Below are 23,098 nucleotides of genomic sequence, written 5' to 3' on the forward strand. Positions count from 1 at the left end.
TTCTTTTTATGGCTTGCTGATCTTGGAAGATGTTGGACAGCAGATCGTCTGCAGAAGAGAGGACTTAGCCATCCTGACAAATGTGTCTTGTGTGACCAAGAGGAAGAAACTATAGATCACATCTTGGTGGGGTGTGTTTTTGCTAGGAGTTTTTGGTTTCAGCTGTTGGGACAGGTCAACTTATCCGCCTTTGCTCCTGTGGTGGGAGAAACTAAAGCAATGGAATGGTGGAGCAGAAGCAGTGAGCTGGTTCAGGGAATTGCTAAAAAAGGGCTCAATTCCTTGATTACCCTTGGGCTTTGGACTCTCTGGAACCATAGAAATGGATGTGTTTTTGATAGAGTTACACCTAGCCTGGAGGGGGCTATTAGAAGAGCTGAAGAAGAAATTATTATTTGGAAGTTTGCGGGGGCCAAGCATCTTGCCCTTATTACAGCTCCCATTCCAGGTGTCTTGTAGGGCTCTAGTAGAGAGTCCAGTAGGCCTTGTTTATTTTCTTTCTTTCTTCGTTTTTCTTCTTTATTTCTTTTTTTCTGTTGTGTTTGTATTTGGTCTAATTTTAGACCCCTCTTCTTAATTCAATAATACGCAGCTCTCCTGCGTGTTCGAAAAAAAAAAAAGAATGCTCAGATTAAACCGCTAGATGGTAGTAATTACCATTCTTGGCGAGAGGATATTTATATAATAACCACAGTGAGTGAAATAGATTACTCATTGCGGTTTGATAGACCAACAGAGCCTACAGTGGACACTTCCAACTTGATCACACGTGGATGCAATACAGCATCGACAAAGTCAAGTGAGAGAGGTCAAATGATAAATGTATGATTATTCTTAAGAGAAGCACCAAGGAGCCTCTTAAAAGTTTCATACCAGAGTACCAGACTTTGAAACTGCCAAAGAGTACCTTAAGAGGGTAGCCTCTCATCATAAAGCGTCCTCTAAGACATGCTTGCTCTCTAATGACCGAGTTTGTAAATGCAAAATACGATGAAAATGGTGTCAGACCATTTATCCAGAAAAAGATATCCATCGTTGATAAGATAAACAAATAACTCGGGTCTCCTTTGCACGAGAAATTTGTGGTGTTTATAATAATGAAGTCTCTGTGCAAGGAGTTTGAGACTTTTCATATCCAGTATAACACCAGTGTCACTGATAAGTGGAACATAGATCAACTCTTGACACAGTGTGTCCAGGAGGAAGAAAGGTTGAAGCAGACTGGAAACTCAATTAACTTCGTAAAAGGCAATATCCCTAAACAGAATAAGAACTCAGAGAAGTTCAAGAAGTAGGGTAAACAGTATAACCAGACTTCTTCCAGCAACAACAATCAGTCAAAACAAGGAGGCAGCTTCTCAGTTCCCCCTGATATCTGCCTCTACTACAAGAAGACAGATCATTATAAAAAGAAGTGCCCTAAATTCCTACAGTTTCTTCTAGAGAGTGGTAAGGACCAAGTTACATTTATAAATGAGGCTTTATGCTTAGAATATACCAGTTATTATTGGTGGATTGACTTAGGTGCAACTGTTCATGTTGCCAACTATCTACAGTGACTCTGTTCAAGCCAAAGGCTCTCAAAGGGTCGAAGAACAATTAGAGTGATAAATGGAGTCGAAGCAGCAGTCGAGGCCATTGGAGATCTACATCTTAGTTTACCTAATGGTTTTGTACTGTTGTTGAGAGACATACTCTACTTCCTTGCGAAGAAACCTTATTTCAGTTTATAAATTAGATGATCAGCACATTCAATGTCATTTCGGTGATAGACAATATGTCATTCAGTTTGATAATAAAGATGTTGGTCTCGCCATCGGACGAGATATGCTTTATTTACTTTCGCACAACGATGTTGTTAATGTATTAGATACACCAGAGAACGATCCAACCAACAGTGGCAGAAAAAGAAAACGAAGTGATGGAGAAACCTCGTCGAAATTATGGCACTATCGTTTGGGTCATATTTCGAGGAGGAATAGAATGTCTCGTTAGAGAACAGATTCTTCATCCCCTAGACTTCACAGACTTAGAGCAATGCAGAGATTGCATTAAGGGTAAATTTGCGAAGCAGGTTAAGAAAAATGCTAAGCATAATACGAGAGTGTTAGAAATTATTCATACAGATATTTGTGGTCCTTTTTCAGTTAGGACAGTATATGGGTTTAACTCGACACGATTTGAAAATAAAGATTGTCAGATCAGATCGTAAGTGAAAATGGTATTGTTGCTCAATATTCAACACCTGGTGAACCTCAACAGAATGGGGTTGCCAAAAGGTGTAACAAAAGGCTAATGGATATGGTAAGGAGTATGCTTAGTTACTCTAACTTACCATTGGGTCCATGGATGGAGACTTTAAAACCCGCTATGTATATATATACTCAACAGAGTTCCTAGTAAATCAGTGGCTAAAACTCCATATGAGTTGTGGACTAGCAGAAACCCCACGCTCAACTACTTCCACAAATAGGGTTGTCCAGCAGAAGCTAGAATATTCCACAAATAGGGTTGTCCAGAAGAAGCTAGAATATTTAATCCTGAATAGGGAAAGCTAGATGAGAGAACCACTAGATTCCATTTTATTGGATACCCTGAGAGATCGAAGGGTTATAGATTTTACTGCCCAGGCAGACAAATCAAGTTTATAGAAACCAGACATGTCATTTTCCTAGAGGATGACATGGGGCCTATTTGGTTCATCTTTTTCTGAGGAGCTTTTCTGATAATCTGGCTGCGATCAGAATCTGGTTGTGGAAAGAATCTGAGTATCGTGGTGATTACATGTGAAGAAAGATAAAAGAGTCAATAGGGTTTATGATGCCGAAAGTGATAGTTTACTACTATCATAACGACTCAGCCGATTCTATATTCACGTTGATTTTTATAGAAGCGGGCTGAAAAGCTAGTCGTTTGGTAGTCTGCAACAGCTTCTGGTGGCCAGAATCTGAAAAAAGCTAAAACAAACAACGACATGATCAAGGGGAGTAAGGTACTCAGAGAGGTTGACATTCAGGAAAAGAGGACGTATGTCCCGTTAACGATGGTTGAAAAACCATACTTCTCGATACCCACTGTGGTCCCACCAATAGTCATACCGATTGTGGGTGAAATCCCTACTGCAAATGTTGCATCACTTAGTGCAACTACTACAGAGCAAGTAGCTTCACCTTCTGCGCATCTAGGCCCTGATCTAGCTGCATAGGAAAGTTCAGAAGACAGTGTTGCGCCAAGTGACGCACCATTGCAGGAGCCCCAGATTGAACCTGAACCTGAACCAGAACCAAGTCTCAGGAGGTCACAGAGGCACAGAAAATCTGCAATCCCTGATGACTATAAAGTCTATACAACAGAAGACACAGGAAGTGATGAGATTTATATGAGTGAGGACATTGATACAGAAGGTGATCCCACTACATTTGAAGCCGCTATGAGAAGCGCAAATTCATCCAAATGGTTATCGACCATGAAAGATGAATTAGAATTCATGAGAATGAACAAAGTTTGAGACTTAGAAGTCATTCCTCAAGAAGCCAAGACAGTAGGCTGTAAGTGGGTCTACAAGACCAAGCGTGACTCCAGAGGGAATGTAGAAAGATACAAGACTAGACTTGTGGCCAAAGGGTTCACACAGAGAAAAGGCATTGACTACCATGAAACCTTCTCACCTGTCTCAACAAAAGATTCATTCAGGATCATTATGGCACTTGTTGCTCATTTTGATCTAGAGCTCCATCAGATGGATGTAAAGACAACATTCATAAATGGAGAGTTAGTAGAAAACGTGTTCATGGCACAACCAAAGGGTTTTGTCGTGAACGGTAAATAACACATGGGATGTCACTTAAGGAGGTCCATTTATGGATTAAAACAGGCCTCCAGACAGTGGTACATCAAATTTGATCAGACTATCAGAAGGTTTGGTTTCGAGTAAAACAAGGAAGACAATTGCATTTATGCGAAATTTAGGAAAGGAAAGTATATCTTTCTTGTTCTGTATGTCGATGACATACTCTTAGCTAGTAGTGATAAGGATCTACTGGCGGAAACAAAAAGGTTTCTTTCCTCGAACTTTGATATGAAAGATATGAGAGAAGAATCTTATGTTCTTAGAATAGAAATTCAAAAACAGACAAAAGGGAGTATTAGGACTCTCACAGAAGTCATATATAGAAAATGTACTAAAGAGGTACAACATGCACAAGTGTAATGTCTCGCCTGGTCCAATAGTCAAGGTGATAAGTTTGGGGAATATCAGTGTCCCAAGAATCAGTATGGGAAAAACAAGATGAAGTCAGTACCATATGCTTCAGATATCGGAAGCATTATGTATGCTCAAGTATGTATTCGTCCTGACTTAGCTTTTACCACCGGGATGCTAGGACGCTATCAGAAGAATCCAGACATAGATAACTGCAAAGCAGTCAAGAAGGCTCTAAGGTACATTAAAGGTACTAAAGGTCTCATATTACGTACAGAAGATCTAGTCCCCTACAAATAGTTGGATATGCAGTCATGCAGATACCAACTGGGGAGGGTGTACAGATACACTGAAGTCCACTTCAGGGTATATATTTATGCTCTCTGGGGGAGCTATTTCTTGGAAGAGTTGCAAACAGACAGCGAGAGCATCGTCGACAATGCACACTGAGTTTGTAGCTACGTGTGAGGCAATTGGACAGACGATATGGATAAAGAAATTCGTACCCGGATTAAGAGTGTTTGATAGCATAGAGTGACCACTGAGAATTTACTGCGACAATGAGGCAGCGGTATTTTTCTCCCATAACAATAAGTCAAGTGGCTCTGCCAAGTATATTGACATTAAGTGTCATATTGTTAAGGAGAAGATTCTGGATCACACCATTGAAGTTGAGCATATAAGAACCCATCATATGCTTGCGGATCCGCTCACAAAAGGTCTTCCACCCAGCGTGTTTAGTAAGCACGCAGCCGGCATGGGCTTAAAGGAGTACCTATGATCCTGAATCACAGGGGCTACGGATTGCAACCTAGTAAAGTCTTTTCGTTCTGAAGCAGGGGAGCATGTTGTAGTCAATGAGTGCAGTGATACTTAATAAATCATTGTCACGCAATGGACTCTATGTGTAAACTTGTCAAAGGATGGAATTCATAAAAGTTTTGAGTGAAAGGTATGTAGAGAACAAAGGTTAGATTGTTAGGATGTGTCCTCTATATTAGCCAATTAACAGTAACCGGGGTAGGATTAATCCTAATCGTTCCCCATCTCCCCATTGGGAACCGGATCTAAGCCTCCCCTTGCAGATGCTACTGAAGGAGTTGATCCACCGCCGATCAACGATGGGAACTAATCTCCTCGTCACATGCAGGGAGATCGAAGAGGAGGAGGCGGGTCTTCGCTGCAAGACGCCGCCGCGATGGTGGCCAGGAACAACAACGAAGGTATGTGTACCTATACCCCTCAGTAGAATAGATCTACTCATCATCGAGGTATTGTAGATACGGATTGGTATTCTAGGGGCTTAGGAATCGATCCTAGGCACCATAGAATCTAACCGTTGTCACTTAAGAGAACTTATTAGTTATTACTATTGAGGCCTCTAAAAAGAGCTAAGAACATAATTACAGCAGAGGCAACATAGTGATGAAACCACAGTTTCTGTTTGGTCATTTATTTACTTTTTCTCGACCAATGACATCAGAGTAAATTGGCATTGTTAATTAAAACATATTCCCTCCTTCCCAAAAAGAGTGTCATTCTAGATTTAAGTTTGGCTATTTTATAGAAAAGATTATTAACATTTGTGGCACTAAACAGATACGCTGTGAAAATATATTTCACGAGGAATCAAATGGTACATATTTTGTATCATAGATTTCTTTAATAACTTGGTCAAACTTAAAATGGTTTGACGGAGAACAAAGTTGGAATGACATTCTTTTGGGGACGGAAGGAGCACCAAGACACTAGATACTTGCTTGTGTGGATGAGGGCTGGCCATCCACTTTTTCGTGGTGTTTGGTTGCAGGGCAGATGGAAAAGGCTATCAGTTCTAACTTATATGGATATTCCTCATTGATGCTGAATGGATTGATCTACTGATCTGCCTTCTATTTCCCAGTCTGATGAGGTCATCCTCCATGTCTAATATTGATCAATAGTGATAATTAGTACTCCCTCCCTTCCAAATTATGTCGTTTTAGCTTTTCTAGATGTGTAGTAAAAACTATATACAGAACCTATGTCTAGGTGCGTATCAAAAGCTATGTATCAAGAAAAGCTGAAACAAATCACAACTTGGAACAAAGGATGCAGTATTACTGATTAGTATTTATACTGCGAGATCATATTGATCGGTACTCCTTTAAGTCACAAACAAGTCATGTTTGAGGTTGGCTGAAGTTAATCCTTCACAGACAAGTGGTGTTTGGAAAAAAATGACTTCAAAAGGCCCCAAAGCGACACTTATCTGTGACTAGAGAGAGTATTAGTGCATTGAATAGTGGACAACTGATGTGTCTATTAGAGTAGTATTTATGATAGTTAGCATGCTGCATTCTTAATTAAGAATTATCATGGCAAGAAAAAATAATAAGTCTTTGTAAGCTTTGTAAATTGTGATTTTGACTATCAACATACCATCCACCCTCGTCCCTCCAACTGTACAAAAACTGGCTTGTCACATCCACTGATCCACCCTACCAAACAAAAGACTTATGTCCATATTACTAAAACTTGGATGGTCATATCCAACCCAACCTTGGCCTCAAACCAAACACGGAGAATTTTGGTGTCCAGTTTATGAGTTAAATAAACTAGCATAGACTAGATTACTAAAAATGACAACTGCACGTACATAGCTAAATGCAGAGATGTTGCATTTAATCTAAATTGTAATCAACTAATCATTAAACTTTCTGCCAGTATGTGAACCATAGAGAATGATCGCCCACTCGCCCTAATTGTTCTCTTCAAACTTGAATTCACCAAATTTGAATACACCATAGACCCAAATTTGAATTCTATACACAAACCCAACAATAAAAAAAAGAAACTGCGAATGAATGAGAAAAAATGATGTCAGCTAATAAAATTTAGAGTTCTAGACTTCTAGTACTTGTAGATTCAGTTTAGTAGCAGTGTATTGTGCATGTAATGCTACCAAAGATGCAGACTGAATTTAGCATTCCGGAATGTTATTATATTTAAATAGAATAATAAAGAGAGAGCTAACCTTTTTACAAGGCTTGCAAATATCAACGAAGACACCAACAACCCAACCATAAATGCTGAGGACAGTGTACCATCTTCAAGATTATTAAGATTGAAGTCTCCTCTGTAGGTAAGACAGATACTAAGTAAATAGGACGAGGTAAGGCTAACATATTGCACCTTAAGGCAGTAGACAGGTGGTGACTTAAGTAATATAAAAAATGACAGGATAGGAGAGGAATCGTGTCAGCAGAAGACAATAGCATAAATAACTTTCTGGTAATCCTGGCACTCATTTTATCTCATAAACCAAAGTATATTAAATCATTTATATCATATAAAATCCATCAGTTTGAGAAAAAGAATTCTTGTAGAGCTTACTGAATTCCTGAGCCCGAGGTGCATGTGCCACCAGAACAACTTTTGCGGGTACCATTGACCCCATTACTTGCTATTACTCCTCGATCAATATAGTTCAGCATGTTGATAATGCAGAACATGACAAGTAATCTGCATGTGTAGAATAATAAACAAATCAGTGTGTGTCTATATATATATATATATAGATAGATAGGTAGATAGATATACTGAATTGTTTATGTCGTATGCCAAAGTAAACCGTGGGGCTGTTAGCTTCGGATTAAGGTCGGCTGTTTGAACTGTTGCACAGCTGCAGTTGTAATCTATAGAGATAAAAACACTATAGAAGCCGGTACGGATTATAGCCAAGCTTCACTGTAGAAGCAGTAGAAGCCGATACGGATTAAAGCCAGGCTGTTCGCTTGGCTTTAATCTGTATCGGCTTCTACTTTGTCTCTATAGATTACAACTGCAGCTGTGCAACAGTTCAAACAGCCGAACTTAATTCGAATTGCTGATACAATCTACATAAAGAAAAATTCGTACTAAAGACTACATAACAGTTTATTGTGGCAATAAGTCATGTCAGGCTACATTTGAAACCCAACAGAAAAAAATGAGAAAAGATGAGCTTGAAAACTTGAATAAAATTCAGCAGCATCCTGAGAATATGATTACAATACTAAATAATCAACTCAGAGGCAGTAACCATACAACAGAACAGAACCAAACTTTCATATCAAATGCTCATATGACCGGAGGACAGGTGGGAAACCAAATAACCAACTCTCCAGCTTCCATCTCGATAATATTGGGATCCAACGGTCGCCCTGTCTCAGCAGAATATACATGCAGGCAATAGAAGGTACAGCCTACAGTTGACCTAAACTGAAAAAGGTCCCTTCCAATTGCAATGTACAGTAAAATAAATTTAACCAATCTGGCTATCTGGCTGAAAAGGGTTGCCAGCACAGCAGTTGCCTAATAAAAAAAAAGGTGCATCGGGCCAACACTGAATTGAAAACGCAATTCCATACCACGAAAGCGAGCGAACGAGGAGAAACGTAGAAATTCGAGAACTCCGAGTCACGAATGGAACAACCAGAGCGACAAGCAAGCTCCGAATTAACTAATGAAACACACCGCACCAAATGATTTGTTGCTCCAGTTCGAACTACTAAACCGCTACCTCCGCTGGCCTGCTCAGATCCCACCGCACTTGAACATCGCCAGAAGCTTAAGTTAATCCCGAGCAGCTGGCAAGCAACCCAACAGCTTAAATGAGCTACAGCACAACGTCGAACTGGAGCTCCGGATAACCCAATTTCTCAGACCCAGCAAATCGAGTCCCAGTACGACCAATTGGGGCTCAAGAGAAGCAAAAAAAATCCTCAGAACAAATAAGCAAGCAAATCGCCCAAACCCGAGGTCAACACCGCCCTCAGAGCTCCTCAAACCAGATGCAACGGAAACAGATAAAGCCTACCACAGCCGAGCCTACGACGATGGTACTCAATCGAGCTCTGCTACGGGTTGGGGGGGATTACCTCTTAGGTGTGAACCAGGAAGGCTTGTCACCGTCCCGGTCGCTGGTGCTCGCGTCCAGGCCCGTCTCGACGTCCCGCACTACGGTGACCGCCATGGCCTGCACACCTCCTGCCGCTGTTGCTGGTGCTGCCGCCGCCGCCGCCGCCTGCTTAGTTTCCTCCGTCTCCGACACCGACTCCTGCTTGGCCTCCGCCGCAGGAGCAGGAGTCGCCGCAACGGGAGGAGGGAGGGAATCGGAGGCGGAATCGACGGGAGAACCCGCGACTAGCACCACGACCCTGGCGCCGTCGTCGCTCGCGTCCTGAACTGCGGCGACGGGTGATCCTCCGCCCATAAAAATTTTATGGGCTGATTTTTGACTTGGGGGGTATCGGTTACCGCACGAGGAGATTCGTCTCGCGCACGGTCAAGATCCCAGCGAGATATATCATGGGTCCAAACGGAACGGACAATGCGTCGTGCGGGCGGGGTTTTTTTTTTTTTGGATTTGCGCTTCGTTTTTATAGGAGAGCGGATGAGCTGAATATTCGGTGCATATTGTTATGCCGGAAGAGGCCGTTGTGGTTTCGACCGAGAGGGGAAGGCGACGCAGCGGCCGTGGGGCTGGGGACGACGAAGGCTACGGGAGCACGAATGCTGGGTGTTGGCTGCCGGCTGGTAGGAGATTCCTTCCTCTCCCCGAGTTCGGTTTCGCAGTTCGCACGCTGCCCTCCGGACTCCGGCGGCGTGGTGATTGCAACGAGGGAGACAGGCGCTAGTGGACGTGCGGGGCACGCGGCGCGTGGACCAGGCTCATGGACCGGCCGCTTATCTGGCATACAGCAAACTACTGTGACGCTTTTTAATGCGCGATTTATATTATAGATAGATGGAGATGGTAGCTGGAGTAGTTGCAATATTGTTTAGCAAATCACCTTTACTGACAACTATATATATGATTGTTACAGTCAAATTTCTTGTTGGATACTATATATATATGATTCATAATAATTACACTGCTCAGTAAACTAGATCCTACTCTAATATTTCATTATGTGTAAATGTGACAGGCTGTGAGACTGATGAGGCACTCGTTGCATCCCGATCCAGCAGTACCATTCCGCACCAGCTGCAATGATTGTGAATTGGACCGCATCTTCTGCGTTTACTGGCTTTTACTGCCCCGTCTTGAACTTGTGTTTTGGAAGAAGTATATAGCGCGGCGTGTGGGGCCGCCTGGTTCACAATCACAAAGGTGCGGTGCGGTGCGGTGCAGGAGGGGGCACGCTGCTCGTGCCAACATTCTTGCTTTTTTTTTCTTTCTTTCTTTCTTTTCCGGGTATTTTTTTATTTACCTGCGACCTTGGACGAACCAACGACAGGGGAGATTAGCTGTTCGGCGAGGCTGCTTAGCTCCACCGAGCGGCCATGCGCCCTTGGCTTGGCCCCGGCCCCCTATCCTGCAATTATTATTCCCAATCATCCGTCTAGGCATCAATCGGGATCTGCCTAATGTCTCGTGCTGTCAACAGTACGTAGCAGACCGTGCCTTTCTGCTTGTCTTCCAAATTCCAATAACTCGAGCCATTGCTCCGCCACCCTACCAACGTTCTCAAGTGTTTTTCTTTCTTTCTTTTTATTTTTTTAGAAAAAAATTTTTGTGCGCAACAGCTATATTTAAAGTCGTGAACGGAGTAGGTGTAGGTCCGCGCCCGCGTTCTGCGGTTCTGCCTCTCGCTTGCTCCCGCGCTCCGCCGGCCTTGCGGAGTCCGCACAACGGCACAAGGGTTGGTTGGAGGGGTGAAGTGAAGATTATTTTTCGGCTCCATCTTCTTCTCCAGGCGGTTCCAATCGGCGTGATTCAAGAAGAACTCACGTCCGAAATTCGTTCTCTCCAGGCCGTTCAGTTGGCGCTTGGCAATGGCAAGGCACAAAATCAGCAGTTCTCTCCGATATATGCGCCTTTTCGGTTCTGGTTTCTGGACCCGGTAAGCAAATCGAAGCTGCATGCAACGTCGTTGAACAGTTCCGATCCGCTCCGTGCCTTGCAATGGCCTGTCCGCCGTCACCGTCAATGCTCACACCAGTCTAAAGTTTGAAAGGCGTGCCAAGCTTTAACGCGCGGACGTGTATAAAGGCCTCTAAAGATTTTTTCCAAGTGCGGTGAGACCGTGAGAGGTGTGTTGCTTTTAGCCCGCAAATGATCATTGCAGGCACGAGACGGCCGTGCTTGCTTTGGACACGAAAAAAGAGCGTTGCTGTGCTCCTCCTCTAGAAAACATGCGCTAGTAGCTAGCTCTAACCGTAATTCCGTCGTCGCCGCGAGTGGGCAGCGGCGTGAAATTGTAGCAGGTGGGTGAGCTCCAGGACCAGGAGTCACGCCTAATATAAGTTCTCTGGGGCTTGGGGCTACCCTGTTTTGTCTTCCACTCCACTTCACCGTGCCGTGTGCTTTCTTAACCTAACTCGCTCACGATTTCAGATGGTCCAGACGTATCTTTGATTCACCCAAGTGCACTGCACTCATCGTTTCGTCAAAAGATAAAGGAAATACACGACACGACCCATCCATGATCCATCCATGCATGACGTGTCGTACGCTTTGCGTACATGCAGTCATGTGCACCCACTATAAAAAACGGTTTACAACAGATATATATAGTTGGCAACATGATGCACTGGTAGATTTTTTTTAGAAAATAAAAAATATCATGAAAACTTAGCAAAACTTTTTACATTCTTCATACCACTCCACCTGAGAACATTTTCAAGAGGTTCTTCAATTTTTGTTTGGCTCTCTATTTACATTTTCATAAAAAATACACTATATATATATATATATATATATATATATATATATATATATATATATATATATATATATATATATATATATATATATATATATATCATAGTCTAGTTTGACTAGTTAGGTGGTTAGCCAAGTTTAGCTAGTGAGAGGGTCAATTTGGAGAATCGGATAACCTAACGAGTCAGATAGCTAGTCTGTTGAAGATTTATTTTACCGTTCAGTAGTCAAAATTTAGCTTGACAATTTATTTGGCTAGTCTGTTGGATAGTTATTTTGTTGTTGACTAGTGAAAATTTGACTTACTAGCCATTTGGCTAGTCTTTTGGAGATGCTCTCACGGTCATTTGTGGCCAAACTCTGGATCTAACCATTTTCTTTTAAAATATATGAGTTTTATACTGAATATTTTTAAAACAAAACTTTAAACCGTAGAGTCTTTAACTATCATCGAATACTATAACTTTACTCTAGGATGTCTTTCCATCCAAGCTCGTTTAGCCTGGTTTGATTGATCTGTATCCACAATCTTCGTTCATTATCTACCGCAACGCTCTACTGTGTAATCTTTATCATCAGTCTATAGCCACCTCAACGCTACATTAACTTTTAGTTGATATGAAACACAATTTTTTATTATAATTTAAATACATCTGGCACGTAATTAAGTTAATAAAATTGCATACTTTATTAAAAACCAATTTAAAATAACATAATAATAAATACATGATTTATAAGTAAAAACATACCTTAAGCATAAAAATAAAAAAAATGAATAACTCGTTAATATAATAGAATTTATAGATTAGATTACAGGATTTTGTTTGAATTTTTTGGATTTCAAATGGTTAAAAATAGCTAATAACATGGCGCATGCATGGATCAATCAGAGCACACTAAATCACTAAAGTTAGTCGGTATCTACCTATCCGAATGGGTAACACCGATCAACGTGGTCGGTAGTCTCGTGGATCGGTCGGCTCAATTGACCGTGATTGATACCACTATGATCAATACCGACTAGGACAAGGTGTTGGTAACGTTGGCATTGTACGTAGCCTTAAAAACTCAAATATATAATAAACTACGAACTTACAATATAATTTTGGGACTCTAAATAACTCTAGATAAGAAAATCGTCAACTATAAATTGTAGGTATATTTGAGTTCTACATGTTTTGTATAAATTTTGTTTGACAACTTTATTTGAAAAGTTATGATTTGTTGTCTATTTTAAATGTGGACCACATTGTCAACCATCTCTAAGAATCCTAAAAAAATCTAAAAGTAACCTTTATTTTTGAAGGTTGTTGCCAAAAAATAATTTATGGACAGTACTGGTGTTGTCAACAACCTCTGAAAATATAAGGTTTTTTTTTTGAAAATTGAATGTAATGACCGGTCTTTTGAAATATTTTATGAGATGGTTTTTATTGAGTTGTCTTTGATGAAGCGCCTCTGATCATAGTGTCCTGTCTCGTTTTTTCTCTCATGTTACCTCTTTTTACAAGGAAGGGCTATATATTAATTATTATCAAGGGTAACAATAACGGGGTCTTTATGCATCTAGAGGATCTAATCATCTAAGGGGCACACATGGCGTCCATCGGGCTATCCGCAAGCGTTACCCCTAAATTTTTCCCCCTATATCACTTTTTTGGGTCACATCATCAACATTTCACCCCCTATGTTTTTATCTCCCGCAGCGGTTCCCCCTAAATACCCCCTATACCCCACTACAACTATAAAATATCATTTTCTATATCTACTACCAATTTTTATCTACTAACAATTACTCGTGGCCCCACAGCACAGTGTTGTAGGGGGTGAATAGTGAATCCCTTGATCTGGGGGACTCCCGCTCCCACCCCTACGGCTGCAGCGCGTAGAGGGCTCTCTAGCGTCAGCCGCTGCGCGCGTAGAGTCCCCCTACGCAACGGGAGAGGGCGCGGTAGCGCAACCGCTGCGCTCAGTCTCACTGAGAGCAAAAGCTAGATTACGAGCTTTCGACATTGTTTTCCTTTCCAAGGTGGCAAAAGCTTGACTGATGTAGCCAATCTTTATAGGGCACCTTTTATTTTAATTATTTTTAAAAATTATTTTTTAAAAAAATTATTTTGGAAAATACTATTATAGTCTTATTTTTGAAACTAGCAATTTAGTCACGCCAATCTTTCTAGCATGGCCAAAGAACCCTAATGCGCTATATCGCCTCACGTTGTAGACTACCAATGAGACCGATCAGCTAAATGTTGGTGGAGATGTGACAACTGTCGTGCCATCACCACCAACATTTAGCTGGTCTTGTGCTAGCACATAAGGCACCTCTTTCCTCAGCCCTCAGGGCATCTCTTGTGCTGGCACCTAAGGCACCTCTTTGTCTTGGTCTGGTCCATCACCGATGACTTTCTTCTACACAATAAGCACATCTTCGGACCATCATAGCATGATTTGAACCACCAGGTGGTCACACTAGCCCATTATGTTTGTGACTTCGTTTCCGCGTGTGTCACATGTCAGCACAATCAGACACTGACCCTACAGCCGATCGATTTTTTCAGCCATTCGACGTGTCATACCAGGTGTGCACAGACATCTCAATGAATTTCATCGAGGGCCTCCTAAGGTCCACGAGAAGTATGTTGTTCTCACCATTGTCGATTGCTTCTCCAAATTCGTGCACTTCATTGCTCTGAATCACCCATACTCGCTTGTATTAGTTGGCCACACCATATTTTAAGGACATTGTTCGTCTATACGAGTTTCCCCACCTCCATCACCCATGACTGTGATCCTGTCTTCACTAATCACATGTGACATGCCCTCTTCAAGATGGTTGGCATCGAATCCTCCTAAGCATAGGATTCCACCCCAGATGAATGGCAAGTCAGAGGCTGTCAACAATGTGATAGCCATGTACCTCCATTGCGCCACGAGGGACCGACCATGTGCTTGGGTTGACTGGCTTCCACAGTCAGAATATTGCTACAATACCTCGTCCCATATGACGCTCCGCACCACTCCCTTCCCGGGTGTTGTACAATCAGTCCTCGTCGCATCTATTAACACACATAACACAGTTGCTCAAAAGAAGATGGTGGACTCCCTCTTGCATGACCACAATGAATTACTCGTGGAGGTTCGCCAGCGCCTTCTCTAGGCTCAGCAGTACGTCAAGTGGTACTACAACGACCAACGTCACGAGCTCGAGTTCAAGGTGGATGATTGGGTGTGGCTCCGCCTTCTCTATCGCTGGACGTGGTCGCTGAATCTACGTCCCAATGGTAAGCTTGGGCCTCACTATGCAGGTCCCTTTCAGGTGTCCGAGCAAATTGGGTAGGTGGTGTACCGCCTTCAGCTCTCGGTCGGCACCTGTCTCCTTGACATGTTCCACGTAGGGCTACTCAAGACGTTCTATAGGACCATTCAACGACTCTGCCATAAGTGTCACCCATTCAGGATGGTCGGTTGTGCCTACTCTAGAGCGTGTGTTGTGTGTCCAGTTGTGTCGTGGCATCTAGCATATAGTAATACAATGATAGGGCCTGACCATCGATGACATTACTTGGGAGCCACTACACAACTTCAAGGACTGCTACCCAAATGTGCAGCTGTTGGATGAGGTGTTTGAAGTGGTTAGGAGAGATTTTATGACTGTTTTCTCCTATGCTCGCCAGAAAACATGCCATACAAGTGTTGGGCCGAAACTACAATTGACGTCAACATTACGTTCTTAGAAAATAGAATTAGTTTGCTAGGGGGAAAATCCAAATCTATAAAGATTCCTCGTTAGAGAAGGGGAGTCCAAATATATAAGAATTCATCCTCTAGTTTGTTTGGGAACCAAATCCTCTAGGGACTATAAATACAGGAGCCATGTGACCAAATGAAGACAAACAAGACAAACAGCTTGCCCAGCCTCAAGAGCTTCCCCTACATGTTCTCTCTCCCTCGCTCGCTGCCGCTCTACACCTAAGCCACCATGGCGTCTTCCCGAAGTCGAAAATCCCGACCCTGATTTCTAACTCACATTTCTACACACTTCGCAACCGCGATAGGATAAGTATCACACATGCTTGCATACATGACTTCGAATAGCGCTGATTATTCTAATTGCATACATGAATTGATTTGATTTTGTGGTTTCAGAATGCACATATCCCTAATAGCCATCACTCTTATGCAGTTTGGTTTTAGCAGTTCTTATTCTCATGCTTACTGATGTGCCAAATTATTATTTTTTATATGCAATAGCTATGCATTTTGCAGTTTTTTTACCATTCATTCCAGATGTTGAGATCCAAGATCACTTATCAGTGTTTTATGCTCTTGTATGCTGTTGACTATTAGCCTTGCAAGCATAAACAAGATTATTTCCTTTGATAATGTTAGTTCAATTTCTTTTGCCTGGATTTGTACCTTGTCTGGGCTTCAAGCACGGGAAGGCGATCTGGTGCACTTAAACTATGGGCCGGGCCTGTTTGGATTCAATTAAAATTGGTGTTTCTATATGGAAACACGAGAATGACGAAAAACGCCTCGCGTTTCTGTCGATTCTCGTGGCCGCGGGTTCATAAACTAGGCAGATTTTATACTGAAACACGAGAATCGCGAAACGACGCAAGAATCGCGTGTTTTCTGACCGCGCTGCGCTTAGACGCGCGTTGGAGAAACACGGAAACAAACAGGCCCTGCCACCGCGCAAACTGTTATTTCGTGTGGGATGAAATTCTAATGCCAGTGTTCAGTACGTACACTGAAAACATGTCACGGTTTCAGATTGATTCTAGTTATCTGGTGGTCTCAACATATTTTCCCTGCCCTGTCTGCTGCAACCCAGCACGGTAGAACTGTTCAGTGGCGAGAAGCAAGCCAGTGACATGGTTACAAGCTTCACTCCTGAATCTTTTTCCTCAATATTCTGGAGTGTAGATATCATCTAGGTGAGCTCTGCTAAGTACTCGAGGCTCCAAGATAACCCCCTTTGGCACAGAATACATCTATATGTAACATATGTTCCTGAATGATGTGTACATTCTTAGATTCTCGCAGTGCAATGTGGTCATATTTCAGAATCTGTCGATAACACATGCTATTCGCAGTCGATGCAGATAATTTACTTAAGGAAGAGGGTTTTGGTGCTCCGTTTTGCTCCATAGTAAGGAAGAGAAGGAATTTGACACAGCTGGTAGTTCTCTTTGCTTATAAGAGCCAGTTTAATAATAGAGTCTATTGGTGGTTCTAACTCATTGGACATATCATCTAGAATCAACAATAAATACACTTATATAATAAAGCTGACTATAAGTCTATAAGATTGGCTCTTCGATTAATTCTTTATCTTTTTCTCTCCATCATTTTGTCTTGAGCCTTTGTAGTACCGGACTCTTGCGTCAGAGACCATCTCCTCTACAACTAAAAATGTTATATATAAACATGCTGAGCAAAAACACAAATAAAGGTAAAATAAGGACATCAGCAAAACTAGAACACCACCTTAAAAAATCGATTATTATATTATACTTGCTCTAAGTGGCAAGTTAAGATGTGGCGAAGTGCCTAACGAATACCTGACCACCACCTGGCGTAGGTCGGCGCCCAGTCATTGTCATGGAAGAGAAAGAGCACACACGATGGAATGGAGAAGGCTCGGGCCACGCTGTACCAGTACCACTCAACACAGCGTTTGGGCCGGCGGCGTGGCCGAGTCGGACGGATGTGCACACGGATGTTGTGCACGAGCTGGTGGCCACCGTGTTGGCGTGTGGGTGCCTGGGTGGTTCGTCGAACTCGGAGATGTGGAGAGTGCTGAAACGTGAGCAGCGTATAAGGCCAGGCAGATGGATGGGCGTAGGATTTTAAATCGGAGGAAGACCGTAGAATATACCTCGTGCTTCACGTGGCATCAGATGACACCGGACCTACTCTAAGCAACCGGGTGACGGATGTTAAGTCCGCGCGGGAACCAGCTATTCCCTCAATCGCGTCTCTGCAACAGCTGTCCTCCGGCCTCATCCTATCCGCGCACGTAGCGTAGCGGGGATCGCACCGCCCGCCGCTCAATCACCATGCCGCCTCTCGCCACCACGTACACCAAGTACGAGACCCGCCGCCGAGATCCGGACCCCCGCGCGGCCGTGCTCCTCGTGATCGACGTGCAGGGCCACTTCGCCTCGCTGGCCGCCCCGATCATGCCGGCCATCGCGTCCACCGTCGCTCTGTGCCGCGCCGCGGGCGTGCCGGTCGTGTACACCCGCCACGTGGACCCGGTCCCGCGCCTGCCCCCGCTCGGCGAGTGGTGGCCCGGCGACCGCATCGACGCCGGCACGCCCGCGGCCGAGCTGCTCCCGGGGGCCGGCCGCGCCCAGGGGGACCTCGTGGTGGAGAAGGGCACGTACAGCGCCTTCGTGGGCACGGGGCTGGAGGCGACGCTGCGGCGGATGGGCGCCGGGGAGGTGATCGTGGCCGGCGTGATGACCAACCTGTGCTGCGAGACCACCGCGCGGGACGCCTTCGTCAGGGGGTTCCGCGTGTTCTTCTCCGCCGACGCCACGGCCACGGCCAGCCAGGACCTGCAGGATGCCACGCTCGCCAACATGGCGTACGGGTTCGCTTACCTCGTCGATTGCAAGCGGCTCGAGGCGGCGCTGGGGAAGGCGGCCCAGTGATGAGGTGTGTGCGACGTTGTGAACTTGTGATCCAGATGCTCTGCACCTTGTATTTATACCTTTACGGTTGTGCCTATGCTTGTTGAACTGCGCTGCTGAGTTTGCTTGCATACAAGATGCACGCTGGCCCATTGGCCCTTGTGTCTGCTTTCAGGCCTTCGTTGGATCGATCGGCTATGATGCGAATGTATAGAACCTATGTATACGTAAAAAAGAAAAAGAAAAACATAGTCACAACCGCTAACGCCTGCTTGTTCAGATCTCGTTTTGCAACGATACTTGTATTCAGATCTCTGGTGCAGTGCCGTTGTCTGTCACATGAAGTAACGGGACTTGCAATATCTGAAGATCTGGAGGGTAATATCTAGGCAACCTTGTATGGGTTCTGTCCTCTCTCCTATCAGTTCTGTTGCCGATGGCGCTTATTATCCGTTCAGACTTCCAACAGGTTATTGCCTCCAATCGTGCTGGTTAACTGAACTGTATTTTGCTCTACCGCGACATCTGTGTATAACATTCTACCTCAACTAGAAGCAGAAACGAGGCCGCGTCACGTAAGGACATTGTGTTAAATCAATGCTCTATCCTAAAACGTATGGCTTAACTTATAAAAAACAGCTTTAACTGTGCCACAATACAGTGACTCAAATATACTACTCCATCTGTTTATAAATATATGACACCGATGATTTTTTTAAAAAAACTTTGACCACTTAACTTATTTAAATAATAATAAGTTATTATTGTAATTTTGTTTTTTTGGTAGTTTGAGTTTGACTTAAAATTTTACATTTTTAAATAAATATTTTAAATAAGATGAGTGATCAAAGTTTTCAAAAAAGTCAACGGTGTCATATATTTGTGAACGGATGTAGTATACCCTATATTTATGTCATATTTTTTGTTTCCTAGATCATTTTAATACTTTCATTTCTAATAATGTAGTTTACTTCCTAAAAACATGATCTAGGGTTTAAGTATTAGAGTGCAATTTATTTTTAGTGTCCTAAATACTTTAAATTATGTAGCATTTTAATTTTTAGATTATTAGTTTAAGTCACCTTTTTGAAGGTTGGATATGCTACCTAGAGGAGGAAAAGGTGCCGCAAGTCCGCAAAGCGCCATGCATGCATGCTTTGCTCGGCGCACTGTTCTTAGCGCTCGACATGAGTATTATCACTACCTCAAATTGGATAAAGCATATGACTTTAGAATATTGTTTATGTCTTTGACTAAATTTATATAAAAGATACCTGTACATTAATATATTATATGTTTCAATATATTTATCATAAAATATATGTTCTCATAAAAAAATTAAGTTGAAGTATTATTGAATCTTCGTCTCGTTCCTTAAGGCGTGTACAATCTAGATACTATGCTTCGGTTCTCCAAGTACTAGATATACCTAAGAAACCTCTTCATACAACCCAATGTATAGTCTTGTATCTTATTTACTATAATCTCTCAATATACGACTCATTTGTGGATTGTAGGGGTAGAACCGTATCTAGACTTAGAGAATCGTGCTAGAGACAATCATTCACCAAGATACCATCTCTTATATTTTTTGCACTTACTCTCTTGATAGCTGATACCCCTTAAGATACAGAGCATTTACATAGGGTTGTACATGTCCTAAATTGACAAATTGTACTTTAGACTCTCTAATCTATTTTAGTGTACATCCCGGTATAAATTTGCCACGTGCCCTGACAAGTGGCCGATCTGGCACTCCCCGTGAGCTGAATATGCATGAGACACTAATTTAATGTATATTTGAAGTAATAATTGTTTTTTGTGAGACCCAGTATAGATGCAGATACTCACGTCTATACGAACACACACCCCATCCCTATCAGTAGCTCGACAAATCTCAAGAGTGACGAAGTCATCGTAGCTACATCATCTACCATTGAAAGAACAACGTTGTTAGAACCTAGAATAAACCAAAAAAAAGAATACCTAGGTCAAATCAAGACTTAAACCTTGATAGGTGTGTTCTACAACCAAAAACTTAACTCAAAGGATCTATGGATGTCTAGAGGGGGGATAGACTCTATTTAAACTTTCTACAAACTCACAAACACTGGGAAAAGGTGTTAATATAAGAGAATTAAGCGATAAACCAAATAAGCAACTAGAGGCTATACTAAACAACTAAGAAGCTAGCTATAAGAACAACTAAACTACACAACTAACAAGAGAGCTAGCATTAACAAGTAAAGACAACTAGAGAGCTAGAGATAATAAGCAACAACACAAGCACATGATATAACTTAAAATTGCAAGTGTTGAAAGAGTGAACCAGTGAGGGTGTTTGGGAGAAGGTCTATGGTAGAAGGTCCATATTAACCAAAATCATTATTGAAATATTTTCAGGAAAGGGACCCAATTCAAGGTTTAGGTACAAAGAGAAAAAAAGCTTCGGATCAAGAAGTAACCCCAAAGTTACTGTCTAATCTACGAAGTTGGTTGCTAAAAAGCCAAAGTAAGTGAAGAACTATCAAACATGGCGAAACTATGAAGCATAGCTGAAGGAAAAATGAAGTCCTAGTGCATTCGAAGTTGCCTTCAGGAAAGGAAGCAGAACATAAAGTTAGGGAGAAGAAAAGACGTGTATGCCACGTCTTTGTTATAAAAATACACAATTTTATTCTCTTAAGTATCATATAATATAAATTACATTCTTGTAATTCCATAAAAATGTATATTTGTTTGAACTTATAAATAGGTGAACAATTTCGTGGCTATAGAGTTCAACTGTTCCATAACCCAACACTTGTAATAGCTTTCCCAATAAAACTTTTGAAGGTAACAACAAAAAGTTTTGATGTATTTCATCACTATAAATTTTCATTTCATAACGATCAAAGCAAAACTTTGTTGTTAATAGAATTAAATGCAACTTGCTGACTCTACAAAGTATGCCTCACCTCACGCCATAGTATATTTGAATTTGATATTGATAGCATTATCTCGTTGAGTTGATTAAATGTTTCCCTAACCATCCTTCAACTCTTCGGTACCTTCAAAGGAGAGAAGGACATAAATCAATACTCATGTTGTCCTATTGTGTTTCTTCTTGAAATCTTGATAGGTCCACAACAGAGGACAATTGACCTAATGAATTTTTCACCAAGGTTCAATTACTTGTCTAAAACCTACGTCCCCATTGAGGTAGACCCAAATAACACTACTTTACATAGAAGATGGTTGATCACTATGGACCTTTGTAAGCACCGATTGATTTCACTATAGCTACTCTTTGTGATTCTCCCATAGGAACAAGAACAAATCCCTTCACAATAGCCAACACTGAGACACCAACAATCACCTGGACATTCTCAACGATCACCACAAGCACCACTTTTTTATGGGTGTTAGGGAAATTGTAACAACTTTGGTGTTAAGCATGCTTATACATCTCGTATGCATCATGAAAGCATCGTCATAAGCATCACTAATCACTCATAACTTGAATTTAATTCATGAGTTGCTTGTCATTTGATGTGGTTTGTGAATGTGCTTGAAACACTAGAAGCTTATATCCTTGAATTCTTTACTACTAGGGAGTAGTGTAGGTGTGCTAAAATAGCCTAGATTGAGTTAGACTTGCCTGTTCAAGATTTGTGAACCATTATCACATGTAGTGATTGCCCGCTAAACTTGTGGTATGTTTGCCTAATGTTGGATCTGCTTGTTTCACTGTGTATCATAGTAAATCAAGTTAAGAAAAGATTAGTAACTCCTAAGATTTGTTAAGATCAGTATGGAGGTTATTTTATGTGATGGTTTGTTTGGATCCATTTGTTGGATTGAGTTTTTTTCCTTTTTGAGTTGACTTAATCGAGTTTAGGAGTAGTGAATTTAACTTAGTGAAAATGGCTAAATAAGTGAGGTATCTAAATAAAAGAAGTAAATAATCTTATAAACAACTAATAGGTTGTGGACCCAAGTAAAGAAAAGAGGGTTAAATGCTTGTGAGTGATTAAGAAACAATTAAGAAAAAAAATAGAGAAAAATCTAAAGTTTTTCTAAGTCCACTTGCTCACCTAGCACCAAACTTCGTCATGTTCATTAAGAATTAGGGAAAACAAAGGGCCCCGAGTATATGCTTGCCAAGTATGACCTCTGTGGATCCACACTATATATTTTCAAAGTAACAAAAATGTGAGGAGTGTTGATGACTCCGACTAAACCCTAATCCCATGGGAATTCAACCGGAGCCACGCTATAAAAAATGCTTGAAAATGGTCAAAATCATACAACAATTTCGCTTGGAATTCGAAACCTATTGTTCACACCATGGAGATAAAAAAAGATACATATAAACAATTACTCTCACATGTAGTTAGTAGGGATCAAACTTTGAATGTTGCCAAAAAGAAAATCAAAAGGGCTTGTTTAGTTAGAGGTAGATTGAGAGGGATTAAATCCACTCTTAGGGCTGGTTCCAGTGCACCATTTCTTTCTCGCCCCTGCCACATCAACTTTCGACTCCACCATCGTCCCTGCTGCTCCAGCGCACATACTATA

The 23,098-nt window shown here is 42.0% G+C and overlaps 2 protein-coding genes across 2 annotated transcripts in view; one reads left to right on the forward strand and one right to left on the reverse strand.

The window, feature by feature from the left end:
* The window catches only part of LOC100285732 (uncharacterized), a 36,135-nt gene extending 26,654 nt beyond the window's left edge, over nucleotides 1-9,481 (reverse strand). Inside the window, exons 1-3 of the mRNA NM_001372328.1 lie at nucleotides 9,103-9,481; nucleotides 7,577-7,705; nucleotides 7,218-7,319 (exon numbers count right to left, since the gene is read on the reverse strand). Of these exons, the coding sequence (NP_001359257.1) occupies nucleotides 7,218-7,319; nucleotides 7,577-7,705; nucleotides 9,103-9,437 (566 nt within the window). The 5' untranslated portion in view covers nucleotides 9,438-9,481. The remainder of the gene's footprint in view (nucleotides 1-7,217; nucleotides 7,320-7,576; nucleotides 7,706-9,102) is intronic.
* Nucleotides 9,482-17,870: 8,389 nt separating this feature from the next.
* Nucleotides 17,871-18,792, forward strand: LOC107228385 (Nicotinamidase 2). The gene has a single exon (NM_001320430.1). It carries the CDS (start codon nucleotides 17,960-17,962, stop codon nucleotides 18,557-18,559), a length of 600 nt encoding a protein of 199 aa, NP_001307359.1. The 5' UTR covers nucleotides 17,871-17,959; the 3' UTR covers nucleotides 18,560-18,792.
* The last annotated feature ends 4,306 nt before the right edge of the window (nucleotides 18,793-23,098 follow it).

Source organism: Zea mays, chromosome 2 (assembly GCF_902167145.1).
Source record: "Zea mays cultivar B73 chromosome 2, Zm-B73-REFERENCE-NAM-5.0, whole genome shotgun sequence".
In the NCBI taxonomy this organism is placed as follows: Eukaryota; Viridiplantae; Streptophyta; class Magnoliopsida; order Poales; family Poaceae; genus Zea; species Zea mays.

Excerpts from the sequence above, each read along its gene's own strand:
- LOC107228385 (NM_001320430.1), top strand. The coding sequence starts at position 17,960 with ATGCCGCCTCTCGCCACCACGTACACCAAGTACGAGACCCGCCGCCGA.